Below are 15,148 nucleotides of genomic sequence, written 5' to 3' on the forward strand. Positions count from 1 at the left end.
GCAAGTGTTACGGATTTGTTGGATAAAAACCTGGAGATTATTCTTTTTGCTTTATAATGTGTGGGTGGAGTGGATGGGGGCAAAAGATTTGATACCATTCCTCTAAGGACAAAATCTGTGTAGTGTTTGATATACGCAATACAGAATATATCATACAGGTTTTTGTTTTATGTTTTGGTGTATACTAGAAATATGATGATATTGGACTTGGGAGTTAGCAAGTAATACTTGGGAGTTAGCAGAATAGGGTGGAGTTGAGAAAAAAGAAGAATCGTTCCATTGTGTTTTGTTTCGATTTGTACATGCAGAATCTTGGCGTCGTTTGATGGTGCCTTGAGATGACAATGAAGAGAGTAAGTGTGCAAATTCACTTATTGATTCATCTTCAAGGTCAATTTTCTTAGGCAATATGGACAATATTCCTGCCTCCACTATCAAAGCCTTGTTTCTGGAAAAAATAACAAAACATGCAAACCGTGTTTCAAGTTTCAATTCAATCAAATTCAAAGCAAGGCAAAAAGAAACGCTTGTTAGCAAGAACTAGTCAATGTTATTCTTTTAACGGGAATGATGAAACCTTCATTCTATTCCGTGTTGGAATTCATTTCATTGTTGATGATTTCAAAGTTTGGTCGCGGTTATATTGAAATTGTAGGAAATTGAGATAAATATAGTTACAATTACAGTTACAATATAATTGCAGAACCTTCAAAAACTTTATCTATTATTTAAAGTTATGACCCACATTAAAAAAAGTAATATACCTGTACTTCATAAACATATCTGTTTATGTATTACGTACGTTGACATTTGATATGATATTATACCTTTTCATTTTATAATCTATAATATAACTTCGTTTCTTAAAAGGCTTTATTATATACCAATTTCTGAATAAAAAAACTAGAGGTAATATAATATTATGGCTGCAGCCTGCAAGTTTGCAACCATAGTTGACCACCACAATTTAAAGAACGGTGATCCAAAGTCATAGTTGCTCAATATAGTGAATAAGCTTAAACACAGTGTGCGTTATTGAGCTGCATCAAGAGATGCAAACAGCAGAAAGAACAAAGATAAAGAATTATTACAATGTAGTTTTTCTTATATCAGTTTGATGTTTTCACTGACTTTGTGAATGACTACTTCATGCTAAAGAACCACCTTTATCAGTCTCATTTTTTAACTATCTTTTTATATACACAAAATTCACCTAAAACCAAATGAGTTTTTGAACCATACCCGTGAGTTCCATTGGACAGGTGGATCAAGGCCTTGAGTCCTACTCGGTGGCGACTAGCCACCTCGGAAACTGCCATAGAAACCAACACTCTCACCACCCCAAGCTCACTTGTCATCTCTCTCACCTTAACAACATCTTGTTTAGCCAACCCTTCTTCAATTACCTTTGCTGCCACCTCTTTCTCTTCCCGGCTTCCAAAGTGAAGCTTCTTCACACATCTTTGCAACATCATCACATACTCCTCCTTGTCACTGTTCTCCTTCTCCATCACACACCACTCTTTCTAGATATTCAACCTTGTTTGATGAGAGGAGTAGGAATTGGGTGAATAAGAATTAAGAAGCAGATAGGTTGGGTTTTGAGGGGGGGACACACAAGGAAACATGTTTCTTGTTGTAGTTTTTGTCTGTGTTTGTGACTTATGAGAAAGAGAGAGACAACAGAGGGATATAAAGTTAAGCAATGAGACAATTACTAGACCCTGGGAAGCACAGAGTGCATGCAGAGGAGCATTGTTGCATTTAATTCTGATGCTACATATGTTTTTAATGATTATTAATCGTAACACACTATTTACTGAATTTTTTTAAGTAATTGAAAGTAATTTAGAGGGTTATTTATTTCCGTTTAAGATATTTACTCAGAGCAATTAATAAAATGAAGCAATTAATATGAGATTATATTTGATTAAATTTTGAATACCACCGACCACGAATCAACTGGGCAGAGTTATTCATAACAAAAAAATATTTAACTTTTGAATAAAAAGGCATTTTATTCCATTAAAGCATTACTATCGTTGTTCTTTTTAACCTTCATATATCGAATTAAAGTGTTTTATCGGATGAGTTTTATTCTTAAAGAAGAGGAGTTTCAACAAAACACTCTCTAACACATTATTTTTAACCCATATTCTATTATTGGTTAAAAATTATTAAAAATTATAAAATTTAGAGGGGAAATCAATAAATTAAAAGTGAGATTTACCCAAACTCATCATTTTCAATAAATAATAATTAATGGTAAAAGGTCTATTCAAAAGAGTGTCTTATCAGCATTTTTGTTAAATAAGTTGTACCTTTAGAAGGTAATGCTGTAGTAGAGTGAAATAGTTGTGCCAATGGCATACCAAAAGGAAGCAAAATTCTATATACAATTTGTAAGTGAAAAACAAAAATTATGCAATCCAAAACCGTTTCAGGGATAAAGATGCTCTTAACTTATTTGGGCCTCTATACTGATAATGATAATAAATACGAAAAAGGCTTGATGAGTATTGAACACAACAAATTATTGTCTAATAAGATGGTAGTAGTAAGACTATTTCGTTCCAATATCCCTCACATTAGATGTTAACTATTGTCATTTTGATCCTAGTTATGGAAACATCGCAAGCAAAATCTTACATGCCAGAAAATTATGAACCCTTCCAAGAAGATTGATTATCTTCCTGTTCAACCACTTAGCTCACACCGTTTTGCTTCATTTATGAACCCTTCCAAGAAGATTGATTACCTTGTTACCTTTGCACACCCTTTTTCTTTATTTCCAAAAAATACCACTTAGCTCACATCATTTTATGATTCAAACCTCATGGGTTACACCAATTTATATGGAAATAGCAGCAGTTCATGATAGAATTGAATTGAAGCAATTGCTCATTCGTCTCTTACCATTTGAATTGATCATATGGACAAAATCTTATTTCCTATAACTAAATATAATTTGAATCTTGGCCGGTTAAATTAATTTGTAGGTTCCATAATTATTAAAAAAAAGTATGGTTTATTTACATATATAACACAAATCGCCAATTGCTCCGCATAGATACATCATAACAGCTTCCACACAAGCCATTTTTCAAATTCAGAAATATCACACTAGTAGTACTTGTTTGGATTATCATTGTGAACATACTTTTGATTGCTGTTTGTACCTTCGAAAAAGAATACTTCTAAATATACTTTTAGAAGGGATGCAAGGGTAATCCAAACAGCTATAATTTTGCTGCATAGTAAGACGAATAGTGCATTCTCTCACAAACTTTTTTTAGCACAATTTCTATTATTGGATAAACGTGACTCTCATTATGTGATGTCACATATGCTACTTAATGAATCTCATTTATTGTTTAGTGAGATTCACCCAATAATAGAAAATATATGAAACAATATACTATCAAGTGTATTGTTAGCTTTCCTCAACAAATAAGAAATACTAATACCACACTCTTTAACACTTGCAGAAACAAATAAGATTAACACATCAAATTGTTGACATCAGCACAAACAAGATCCGTGGTTGCATGAGGAAGTGGATGTTTCAATAAAGCATAATCTTCTCCTCTTGCTTGCATGCGATGTTCTTGGTGAGAAATCCAGTGTGGCAGAAGCCTTATCCAGCACAGAACATAGTGCCTGGTGAACAGTACTTGCAAGAGCTTGGCATTTTTCAATATCAATATTATTAATGTTTCCTTTGCAACACGTGAAGACAAACACATTCTTCATTCTACCTGCCAAAGTTGAAATTTCTGCCTTGACTAGATGCAGTGGAAGGGAATCAAGGGTCTGTCTTAGGTCAGATAGTATTTCAGATCTGAAATCACAGCAGATAGTTGCACAGTAAGACATGGATCCATCTCCTCCTTCATCATCATATGGTTCAACTTTCACTTCATCAGCATCCATTGGGATCAGAAAACCTTTGCTTGCTTCCATTGCATTTTTCTTCAATTCCTTCACTTGGCTAATCACTTCAGCCAGTAAAGTGGCTTTATCCATCTAAAAGAGTAACAATTGACCCGCGAAATCGAAATCAAAATCAACACATTCTAACAAATGTTTTATTAACGAAGAAAGTAGCACAAATTTTTTAGTCAGGTACTTACTAAAAAAACTACTAATTATTTCTATTACAAGGACAGTGACCTTATGAATTAATTACTACCACTACATGACTTCAGCATAAGCTTATTAGGGTGATAAGTGATAAGTGATAGCTCAAGTTGATTGGTCCTTTGATAATGATGACTTAAATCATTTTGATAACTCCATTGCAAGAGAGGCCAAACCCAGTAATTAGTTAATTAAGCTGATTAAACTAAGTGGCTAACAACTAACCAGTTTTGATTATCCAATGCTTAAAACTTTATGATGGTTTTCCTTCCATGTCCCACACCATTATCAGTTAGCCAACAAACAGAATATGGCTGTACAACAAAACAAGACAAATCATGCAAACCACAAACCATCACATAAATACTTAAAGAAACTGACTCTGTCATATGACACCCAGAACAACAGCAGGCATGTCTACAACAACACTTGATAGGAATAACTTATCAATCTGATTCTGGTGATGACATTTATGCTCCTTTTTTTTCTCCCCTAAGATAAGGACCATCAAATTAAAAAACCAAGTCAAAATTGACATTCTACAGTACTTAATGTTTTATAAATTGGTTCATATGACTTATTCAAGGAAAACCACCAAAAGAATTCATTGTCTACTTCCTTTGCTTTTTTTGTAAAAGTATTTCCTAGAACTCAATCCAACCAAAACCAGTAACCTTTTAACAAATAAAAAAATATAAATAGCAGAAGCTATATTTGGACACCCTGCACAATTAAATGAACAAAACACAACTAGAATAATCCACGGCCAGTAATATTCACCTAATGACGTGGAGGCACAAGGAGGAAGCATCTGGTTTGCATGTACATAACTTATTGAATAATAATTGAAGGGTTTCCACTTTGGGAATAAAGAATATGAGATCATAAAACAATATATATTATCATGAACTATAATAAGTGTGAATGTATGTCATACATAATAAATAATTCCACATTACATAATCAAGTGATGCACCTTGATAGTTGACTCTAGCCAAGTAGCAACTTCCATATACCTAGTTGACCACACAAGGACAAGAATGATGCAATCAAAAGCCCTTAATTTAACTACAATAATTACAATGATGTGCTTCAAACCTCAAAACTTGTGGTGTTTATATACTGCAGACTCTGAGCTCCATTCTATTTTTAAAACTATTATACAGCATGAAAGGGAAATGTACATTCACGGCCACAAGCATTTTGACATAACAGAAAATAAAAGTACCATAACTGAATAAATGTGTATAAAACTGGACTAATATGTCAAAAAGTCGGAATTTTTTATGTCAAGCAGCAGATTGATAAGTTAATATATGTTTTCCTTACTCAAAATCTTTTATTCTCAACTCTCCCAGATTAGATAGGATAGCTTGTGTTTTCATCCTTCTTCAAACTTAAACCGGTTCAACCAAAAACGAAGACCATGATCGTTTCTCAGTTCTCACCTAGTTTCAACCTAACAACAAATCTATTATTTCATTTTCATATCTCCAACACAATATGCATTTTATAGAAACATTGTCACGGTTCTTTTGCAAGAACTGGCTAGATAACAAAATTTAGAAATATTATATCAGTAAATCCATTTTGATCATAATCTTTCAAGTAGGGTAATTATATAAAAGTCAAATTTTCATAATGTATATATATATATATATATATAATAAAATGCCCTCAAAATTTGAAATGCCGTAAAAAAATTAATTCAACGCATAATATAAATGTTGCCCCCATAAATCTATACAAGAAATGTAAGGAACGCATTTTCTAACTTAGTCTCTTCTATATTGGTTAAAATTTATTGAAAAGCCACATCCTATTTAATGATTCTATGTCATGATTTTGTAGATTTTAATCAATTTTAACCAAAGAGAGTGTGGTGCTAACTACTATCATTCCTCAATTTATATATATGAATACTACCCTCACAACTTAAATTTTCTGGATCCGTTGCTAACCAATTATACAGTCAAAGTGAAGTCATGAAACTAAAAAGCCAAAATAATTCAATGCTATAACAAGCCATGCACAACAAAAGAACAAGTTTGCAATAGAAGTAAAAGGAAGGAATAAAAACATACCTTTTCAGTGGATGGCACAAGGCCACGTAGTGTTGCAAGATGAGCGTTTATTCTCTCCCTCCTCCTCCTCTCTGCTTCACTATGGTTCTTCAAAGCAGCCAAAGCTTTGGCCTCACAAATCTCACTCTTCCCTACCTTTGCAGTTGCAGGGCACTTCACTAGCTCTCCCTTCTCACTCTCAAAAACCAAAGAATGTGGTGATGACAAGCCGCCCCGCGAAACGCCATTGGAAGCTCCAAGGTTGTTCAAAGTAGGATTGATCAACCCCGAAATATCAGAGCCAGAAGAAGAGGTTTTGTCATAGAAGGAGTAAACCATAGTCCTAAAGGTTTTATTATGATCCTTGATGTTGTAAAAAATTGCGAACAAATACAGTCGATGCAACCACAATTACAATCACAATGGTTCCAAAAACCTTGACTTATGTAGTAGAAATTGCGGTCGTGGACTTAAAACCTTTCAAACTTTTTTAGTGGAGTGGAGCTACAAGAGAAAGATAAGAAGGAAATTAACCCGGTGGACAAGTTCGAGTTGCGAACCAGAAAGAAAGCTTTTGGAAGTGGATGGTGCCTTGTGAAACTGCTACGTTGTTGTTTTGCTTGTTGATGGTGTTTGACATAACTTCCATTAGGCGAGGGAAAAGAAGAAAAAAAACTTGACGGGGTTTAAGGAGAAGATCAGTGTGAAAACATCCACTTTTTCATCTTGGTTGTATTGAACTGAATCATATTTCTGAATGGGAAAAGGCCAAAAGGGTGAAGAATTTTGGGAAGTGAGACACTGAGACTTGACTCTGACTTGGATTTCCGTGAAAGTAATGACAAGGGACAAGGTTTTATGATATGCTTGCTGTCTTGAAATTTGAAAGTGCTGATAGAATAGAATTCACAAACAAAGAAGATCACCACTGAGCAATGATCTTCAGCTGATATATATATATATATATATATATATATATATAGTACTGTTTGGAGGAGAACTAAGGTGTATAATGTTGACTATGTCCATAATATATATTTATATTTATATTAAGCTCATTATTTAGTCAATGTGCAATAGCAATAGTACATTAATGCTCCTGTGCTGATAGTACTGTTACTACTGAATTATTCACAGTAGTGGAAACCAATTCATTGGGTGTAATATATATATTTTTGTTTGCTTTTTCTTGTTGGTTTGGATTTAGAGCCGTGCAAGGCTTAAACTATCCTTCTCGAACTGTGATTTATAATAATAATAATAATAATAAATAAAGTTATTGGAATGCTGATTGAAAATAATTATATTTTCTTTTTGGGTGGCGGGAGCGGGATAAGGTAACATTGAATTTGTGATTGGTTGGACATTTGGATGGTTGAGTCGTGTAGCTTCGCCGCAGCTTCGTCCATCACTTATAAAAATTCACGTTTAATTGCACTTTTTGTTTATAAGGTAATAATGGATCGATTTTAGTATATTATATTTTAATTCTGCTAAGGTCTTATAAGTATGGTAACAGTACAATTTTGGTGTTTCTGCCACTGTTGCATTAAATTTTTAACAGATTTTACTAATGTAAACTAGATTATGATATGCCAATAATGTGATAATTAAATATGGTCTAATACATGCATTTGCTGACATATCTTAATTACATTTTTATTTTTTTATGTTTGACACTCGTAGAAGACCAAAAGTATAATCAAATCATGTTTGGTATATATATCATGTAACACGTAAATTATCATGTCATTAAATAATGTAATGTTAGCAAAACCAGTTTAATTGAAGATTGATTGAGAAACCAGCATCACACAATTACAAAATCCAAAGGATAAGTTTATGCAATTGGAATCCAAAAAACTAAAATAACACCATTAGAATTATTGAAAGATAAAAAGTATAATTAATTAAAATATTTATGTAACAGTCTATTTTAGTGGAAAAAATTGAAAATTTGTAATTATTAATTAAATTTTTTTTATTTAAAAGCAAGATATTTCATAGTAAAAAGTCATGAGACTAGTTCCTCAGTAGAATACTAATTAAGAGTAACTTCTTTTCCCATAAATGTTGTTTTCTTCACATAGTGTGGAATTAAACCTCTTTCATATACCTAAGGAATTTAAACTACAAATCATTCGTGTCACACCTTGTGCGTATTAAAAAATTGTTATTACAAATATGATAAAGAATAATAGAAGTAATAAGATTTACATTTATGCACAATTCATTTAATTATAAAAAATTAAAGACATTATTAATTGTTCACATAAAACTTTATATGTGTGTGTGACATATCATTTAACATAACTTTTTTTATATATATATAAAGAACTAGATATAACATATAATTATGATTTTTGTTAGAGAGGTGATGGGAAGAGAACTCTAAGACAGGATATAAGAGAGCGACCACTAGTAACCTTTATTTTTTTTTTTTTTTGGGATTTCAACGGAGCCAAAAGTCCAGAAAAAGAGATTACATAATAACAACGCTAGGAATTGGGACTCCTAAGAGCATCTTTAATACAAGATCTTCAGCAAGGATCTTATGCTCAAGATCTGATCTTGCAGAGATCTTGTAATAAAGATAGTGTAGAGATCTCCAAGGTGGAGAATGAGTTCTTTTAGAAGAACCATGAAGATCTCTGCACAATGTTAAAAAAATAAAAAATTGCAAATAGAACCACAGAAGCAACAATCAACCCGTGGGAACGACAAAAAAAATTATGGAAGAAGGAAAAAAATGAAAAATGGAAGAACAGAAGACGAAGGAAAAAAATACCTTTGTTGATTGGATGTTGGGCGTCACGAAAAGGGGAGGGGGAAGGTCGCGGAGCGACGGTGCGAGAAGGAAGAAGAAGGTCGCACGAGGGGGGAGAGGGAAGGGGAGAGGGAGAAGGAAGGTTGCAAGAGGGGGGAAAGTGAGAAGAAGAAAAAGAGAGTGTGGGAGATGAAGAGGCTGAGAGGCAGGAGGAGGAAAAGTGGGGAAAATCTAAGTAGGGGAAGGAGATGAAGCAAGGGAGATAAAGAGACAAGAGAGAGGGAGGAGGAAAAAGTAAGAAGAAAAGAAGAAGAGAGGAGAGTGGACGTTGGGGGAAAGCCTTGGGATTGAAAATAGTACACAATGACTGTTACTAAGTACACAATAACTTTCAAAAATTTGGAGAAGAAAATACGAATGACATAGTGCAACGGTCGAAAAAACACTTTACACAGTACAACGACCGGAAAAAAATCTGAATGGTCGGAAATTGGTTTACACAGTATAAATTAGTTCAAACAGTATACCCAATTGGCATTCTCATTTTTCATTTGTGAACCTCTAGTATCCAAATTCAAGCTCAGTTAATTTTGTTTTCCAAATTCAATCTCAATTTTTTTTCCAGATTCAAGGTTAATTATTTTTCCAAATTCAATCTTAGTTAATTTTTTTTTCATATTCCATCTCAATTAAGTTTTTTCCCAAATTCAAGCTCAATTTTTTTTCATATTCAATCTCATTTTATTTTTTTTTCAAATTCAAGGTCAGATAATTTTTTTCCAAAATGGATCCAAATCAATTTGATTGGCAAAATAATAAATTTTTTTATAAAATTACAACATGCCGCCTTCGGCCCAAAATTCACAAAAATCGTCCTCCTCCCCCCCCCCCCCTCTATTTTTACCACCACCACCAACAAATTATTTTATGTCAAACACTCAAACCCCTTTTATCATTAATTCTCAAAGTTCGTAGACATTTCCTTTGATCCCAACAAACAATCCTACGATGGTTTCAAATGATGACGTTGGTTCGTAATTTCTACAATTTTCTACCCAAATCGGGCTAGATGAGATTGTCGTTGAGGAAATAGGAGGGTTTTCGAAAAAAAGGAAGCCTCGAGTCTCCTTTGCAGTTGAAGAAGATACACACCTCATTAGTTCATGGCTCAATATCTCAACTGATCCGATTGTTGGTGTTGGTCAAGGAAAAGAAGCATTTCGGTTGAGAGTCATGGAAAATTACAACAAATTTTGAGGTGAACTCCGCGAAAGAGCAATTGATTAATTGAAACCACGACGACAAAAAATTAATCTGAACATGCAAAAATTCAAGGATCATTACAAGCAAGCGGTATCATTGAAGATGAGTGGTTGCACGGATAACAATGTCATCTTAATGCATATGCCATTTGGAAGGAAGACGAAGGAATCGATTTTGGTTTGGAACATGCTTAGCAACTCTTGAAAGATCAAAAAAATGATTAGAGCAGTTTACTGAAAATTGCTCTAAAAGGACGAAGATTTTAGCATTTGGGACATATTTTTTATCATCTAATCTAGAAATACCGGTCGAAGATGTTGAAGCTGACACATCGTTTCCAATTGTCTGTCCAATGGGGCAAAAGGCAGCCAAAAGGAAGAGCAAAAGGAAAGAAGTAGGAACATCTACCAATCTTGTTGATCTGACTGGTGTGGAGAAAGCAATGAGGGAAAGAAATGTTATCAAGGTCAAACTAGCAACCTTAAGGGAGACAAAATTGGAAAAAAAAGTTATAACATTCTAATGAAAGACATTTCTACAATGTTTGAGACTTAATTCAAAGACCATGAAGCCTTTTGTAAAATAATTCATATTAAGTTAGGAATCTAGTTATAATTTGTTAGGTAGTTTTAATTTGTTGTAACCACCTTTTAATTTGTATTTTTAAGAATCATGTTTGATTTTTTTATTTTAATCATATTATAATTTTTTCAATTTATTTTAATTTATGAAACTGGCAGTTATGAAACTAGCCGTTGTACAATTTGGTATTTAATTGTTCAATTACCATTCATTGTTGTATGTCTCCTTCAAACAATACTTTTCTTTCACTTGTTTGTGCAATCAATCGTTCATACAATGGGTCAAGATAATGACTTTGACCAAGCTTGGAAACAAATTATTTACGAAACACTTGATGACGATAGTGATGAACAAATCATGAGCTACTTACGTGTGATGCAACAACAAGGAGGCAACAACAGTCAACAAAGAAGGCCTAGAAGAGTCATTAATCCCAATCATGAAGATGGACATCTACGATTGATGAATGACTACTTCTCAAAAAATTCGATATACACTGAGACTCAATTCTGACATTGGTTCCGAATCTGGCAATAATTGTTCATTTGAATTGTTAACGCTCTCAGTAATCACGATAAGTATTTCCAAATGAGATTTGATGTTGTTGGTAGAATGGATCTCTCATCATTACAGAAGTGCATTGTAACTATTTGTATAGTTGCATACGGATCACCTGCTGATTGTGTGGATGAGTACATTAGAATTGGTGAATGCACTACAACTCAATGCTTACAAAAATTTGCAAGGGGTGTCAATGAAATATTTGGACAAAAGTACTTGAGAAGACCCAACAACAATGACATCAATTGCCTACTACGTATTGAAGATGCACGAGGGTTTCTGGGTATGTTAGGTTCTATTGATTGCATGCATTAAGAGTGAAAAAACTATTCAATTGCATGGCAGGGACAATATCGTAGAGGTGATCATCGCAAACTCACAATAATACTTGAAGTTGTCGGTTCACAAGACTTGTGGATTTGACATGCATTTTTTGGAGTTGCGAGTTCAAACAATGACATTAATGTGTTAAACCAATCGCCTGTGTTTGATGACGTTTTGCAAGGTCGAGCTCCTCCAGTACAATTTACAATTAATGAAACTCCATATAACATGGGATACTATCTTGCATATGGTATTTATCCAGATTGGCCTACATTTGTGAAGATCATACCAATGTTACAAGGTCCTAAAAGAAAATTATTTACAAAATGTCAAGAAGCAACAAGAAAGGATGTTGAACGAGCATTTGGTGTGTTCAAATCTCGATTCGCAATTATATGTGGTCCATCACGTGCCTGGAACATAGATACATTGAAGGATATAATGTTAACATGCATTATATTGCATAACATGATTGTCGAAGATGAACGAGATACGTTCAATAATAATGTCGATGTTGATTATGATCACGTAGAAAATGAAATTTCAAATATTGAAATATATCGTACTACTTCTCGTGACTTTGCTACATACTTGCAAAGAAGATGCATTATGCATACACGAGGAATTCATTAACAACTTCAAGCCGATTTGGTGAAGTATATTTGGGAATGTTACATTCACAACAATAATAAAATTTAATTTTTCTTTGACATTAATATTTTTCAATTTTTTACTATCTATTTTATATATTTTTCATTTATTTAACATTTAGTCATAAATAAAATTAAATTTACTCATTTTCCTATTTCTTAATATTTATTAATTTTTTTATTCAATGTTTCATTAAAATTAATTACTTAATTATTTATATTTAATTTAATTAATTAAATAAAATATATAAAAATGAGTCCATATTATCTAAAATCTCTGAATAAGATTTAACACTGGAGAAAAAATGAGACAGATCTTAAGATATCTTTAATAAAATTTATTAAAAAATAATTTAAGATCTCAAGTTAAAATTTCCCATTAAAAATACTGTAAGACCTAACAACAAAACAATGATTTTAAAAACTGAGGAGGCTGATCATAAAACACAACATCTTCCACTGTAGACAAGCATTAGTAGTTAGTGCATCAGCACATTGATTCGCTTCTCGGTAGAAACGAGTGAAGATAACGCGGCAGTGAGATATAAACATCTTCTAATTGCAGTAATCAATGACCAGCTTGAAACACGCCACGCCCCTGCTTCCCTCCACAAAGACCACAACAGCTTAGGGAATCAACCTTTAATTTGGATTGTAAGGAAAATAGGGAAGAAATGAAAGAAAAATAGAGTATAAAATATATATTGTTTGTATGAGAAAAGAAATGAAAAAAAATTCATCAACTTATTTAGATGACTAAAAGAAAAAGTAGAAATAAATAAACTAAGTAAAAAATGTCTTATACGAATTAAAAAGTAAACCTTTTACTCTATTATTTTTCTTGCCGTAAAATTATGCATTAATTTTTTTAAAAAATTGTGCTATCATATTTATTTATTATTTTAAGTAACTAAAACAAAAACCAATGAAAAACAGAGGTCCTTCGGCGGTTCTTCATTTAAAAAAATGGAGGAAGTGAAATTATACGAGTAGTTTTTTTTTTTTTTTGTAATAAATGCATTTCTTAAGGGATAGATGATAGCAATTTTGCTCATACTTTTAGTATAATAACACAATTTCAATAAAGATATATGTATTGTAATTTTTTTAATAAATTTCATTACATATATAACTTTCATTTCTTTCTTCACAGTAAATTTTTACGATATACTTCATAGAACTAAATTGGTACAAAAGTAAAGGAATGCTTGAGTTAGGAAGGGATCAAGCCTGATTTGTTTTTTAAAATTAAGGTTTAAGACTAACTTATTTACTTAAAATGAGTTTTTTTGTTAAGGTTTAATTTATCTTTTTCTTCTAAATGTTTATCATAAATAAGTCTTACCCATCAGCAAAAAAATAAGTCTTACCCCCAATTACTTTTTATTTTGGTAAACTCGAGGTTGATCGACAGGAACTCTAATATATTTTCAACTTGCTCTCATGAAATTGACAAAAAAAATGTTATTTTTCAATTAAACTCAATCAGAGTGAGTAGTGAGTACATGTCTACCCTATTCCTACCCTCCTCCTACCAGCCTTCTGGTGAGGTATTATCTGTTATCGATCAGGATGCAATTATTAATTTGAGTATTTTTTTTTTTTAATGTTGAAAGTAACTCTTCAGAATCTCAGACGTGATTCCGAGAATCTCGTTGGTATCTTAGTGCCAACGCAGACATGTCATGAAGAAGCTTGTTGTTTATTTCCGACCTATTTTTTATAATAATAATAATAACAAACTATTTACAAAAGTATAATTGTATGAAAATTATTCACCGTACAAGGGTTATTTATGGCACATTGAAGTCAGGAAATGACATCTTCAGTGAGGTCTTGCTTTTATCTTTTATCCTTTTGCAAGAAGCATCATTATGAGTGTAGTATTAAGTTGCAATGTACATGTGGATTTTGAACATGATGTTCCATCCTTGATGTAGTCTTCTGATGTTTTTGAAATTTTGTTTGTCATTGTCGCTATCCAGAAGAGAACCATAGGCACCATCCTGTGTGGTGATACCAATGTCATTCAAGATGTTGTTTACTGAATCCAACATGACCAAAATAATCCATGCACCGTAAAATAATTTTCATATTATTCTACTTTCATACAAATAGTTTTTTATTATTGTAAAAAAGTTCTTATTTACGACCATAGAAGTTTATTATAAGTGTATTTTCTTTTAGTATTTTCTCAAAGCTTATTTTCACATGTATTTTTTAAAAGAAACAATCGTGTTTGAGCTAGTATTTTTTATGCTAAATATAGACATCTCTTTTAATAAAATTCAAATAGCTGTTAGAAGACTAGTCACTTCTATTAAAACTAATTAACTCTCCTAAGTACTCTTTCTTAAAATTTATATTTTTCTATTTCTTGTGTTTAATATTTTAAAAGTTAAGTTTGTTACGGGTGGCCATGTATATATTTGGATGTTATGACTTACAAGAAGAAGAAAAGAAAATAAATACAAAACTAAAAAAAAAAAAAAGAAAACATAATAAATGAATATTTTCTTTATTTTTATTTGAATCTTTAAAATCCTTAAATATTAAGATAATTTTGAAATGTTCAATTAAATAATTTAAAACTAGTATGTTAACTAATATCATGGTAAAAGAATTTCATTCTCTTTTCTCATGTTATGAAAACAAGTATATTAACCAACATGTGCAATGCAGAAGATAAATATTTACTTTATACAACTAAAATTTATAATAAATAAATACTTTTGAATATATAAATTATAATTAAAATTTGTAAAAAATAAATGTTTTTGACATATAAATTATATTTT

At 32.0% G+C, this 15,148-nt stretch overlaps 2 protein-coding genes across 2 annotated transcripts; both read right to left on the bottom strand.

Moving 5' to 3' along the window:
- Window positions 1-8: 8 nt before the first annotated feature.
- Window positions 9-1,738, bottom strand: LOC114419620. Its single transcript, XM_028385343.1, has 2 exons — window positions 1,243-1,738; window positions 9-448 (listed from the first exon to the last, which is right to left on the bottom strand). The coding sequence occupies exons 1-2, from the start codon at window positions 1,509-1,511 to the stop codon at window positions 151-153; spliced, it is 567 nt and encodes a 188-aa protein (XP_028241144.1). The 5' UTR covers window positions 1,512-1,738; the 3' UTR covers window positions 9-150.
- A 1,404-nt stretch (window positions 1,739-3,142) lies between these two features.
- Window positions 3,143-7,153, bottom strand: LOC114419621 (transcription factor bHLH30-like). The gene is made up of 2 exons (XM_028385344.1): window positions 6,225-7,153; window positions 3,143-4,026 (listed from the first exon to the last, which is right to left on the bottom strand). The coding sequence occupies exons 1-2, from the start codon at window positions 6,540-6,542 to the stop codon at window positions 3,523-3,525; spliced, it is 822 nt and encodes a 273-aa protein (XP_028241145.1). The 5' UTR covers window positions 6,543-7,153; the 3' UTR covers window positions 3,143-3,522.
- Between the last annotated feature and the right edge of the window lie 7,995 nt (window positions 7,154-15,148).

This window comes from Glycine soja, chromosome 7, assembly GCF_004193775.1.
Source record: "Glycine soja cultivar W05 chromosome 7, ASM419377v2, whole genome shotgun sequence".
NCBI classification, from domain to species: Eukaryota; Viridiplantae; Streptophyta; class Magnoliopsida; order Fabales; family Fabaceae; genus Glycine; species Glycine soja.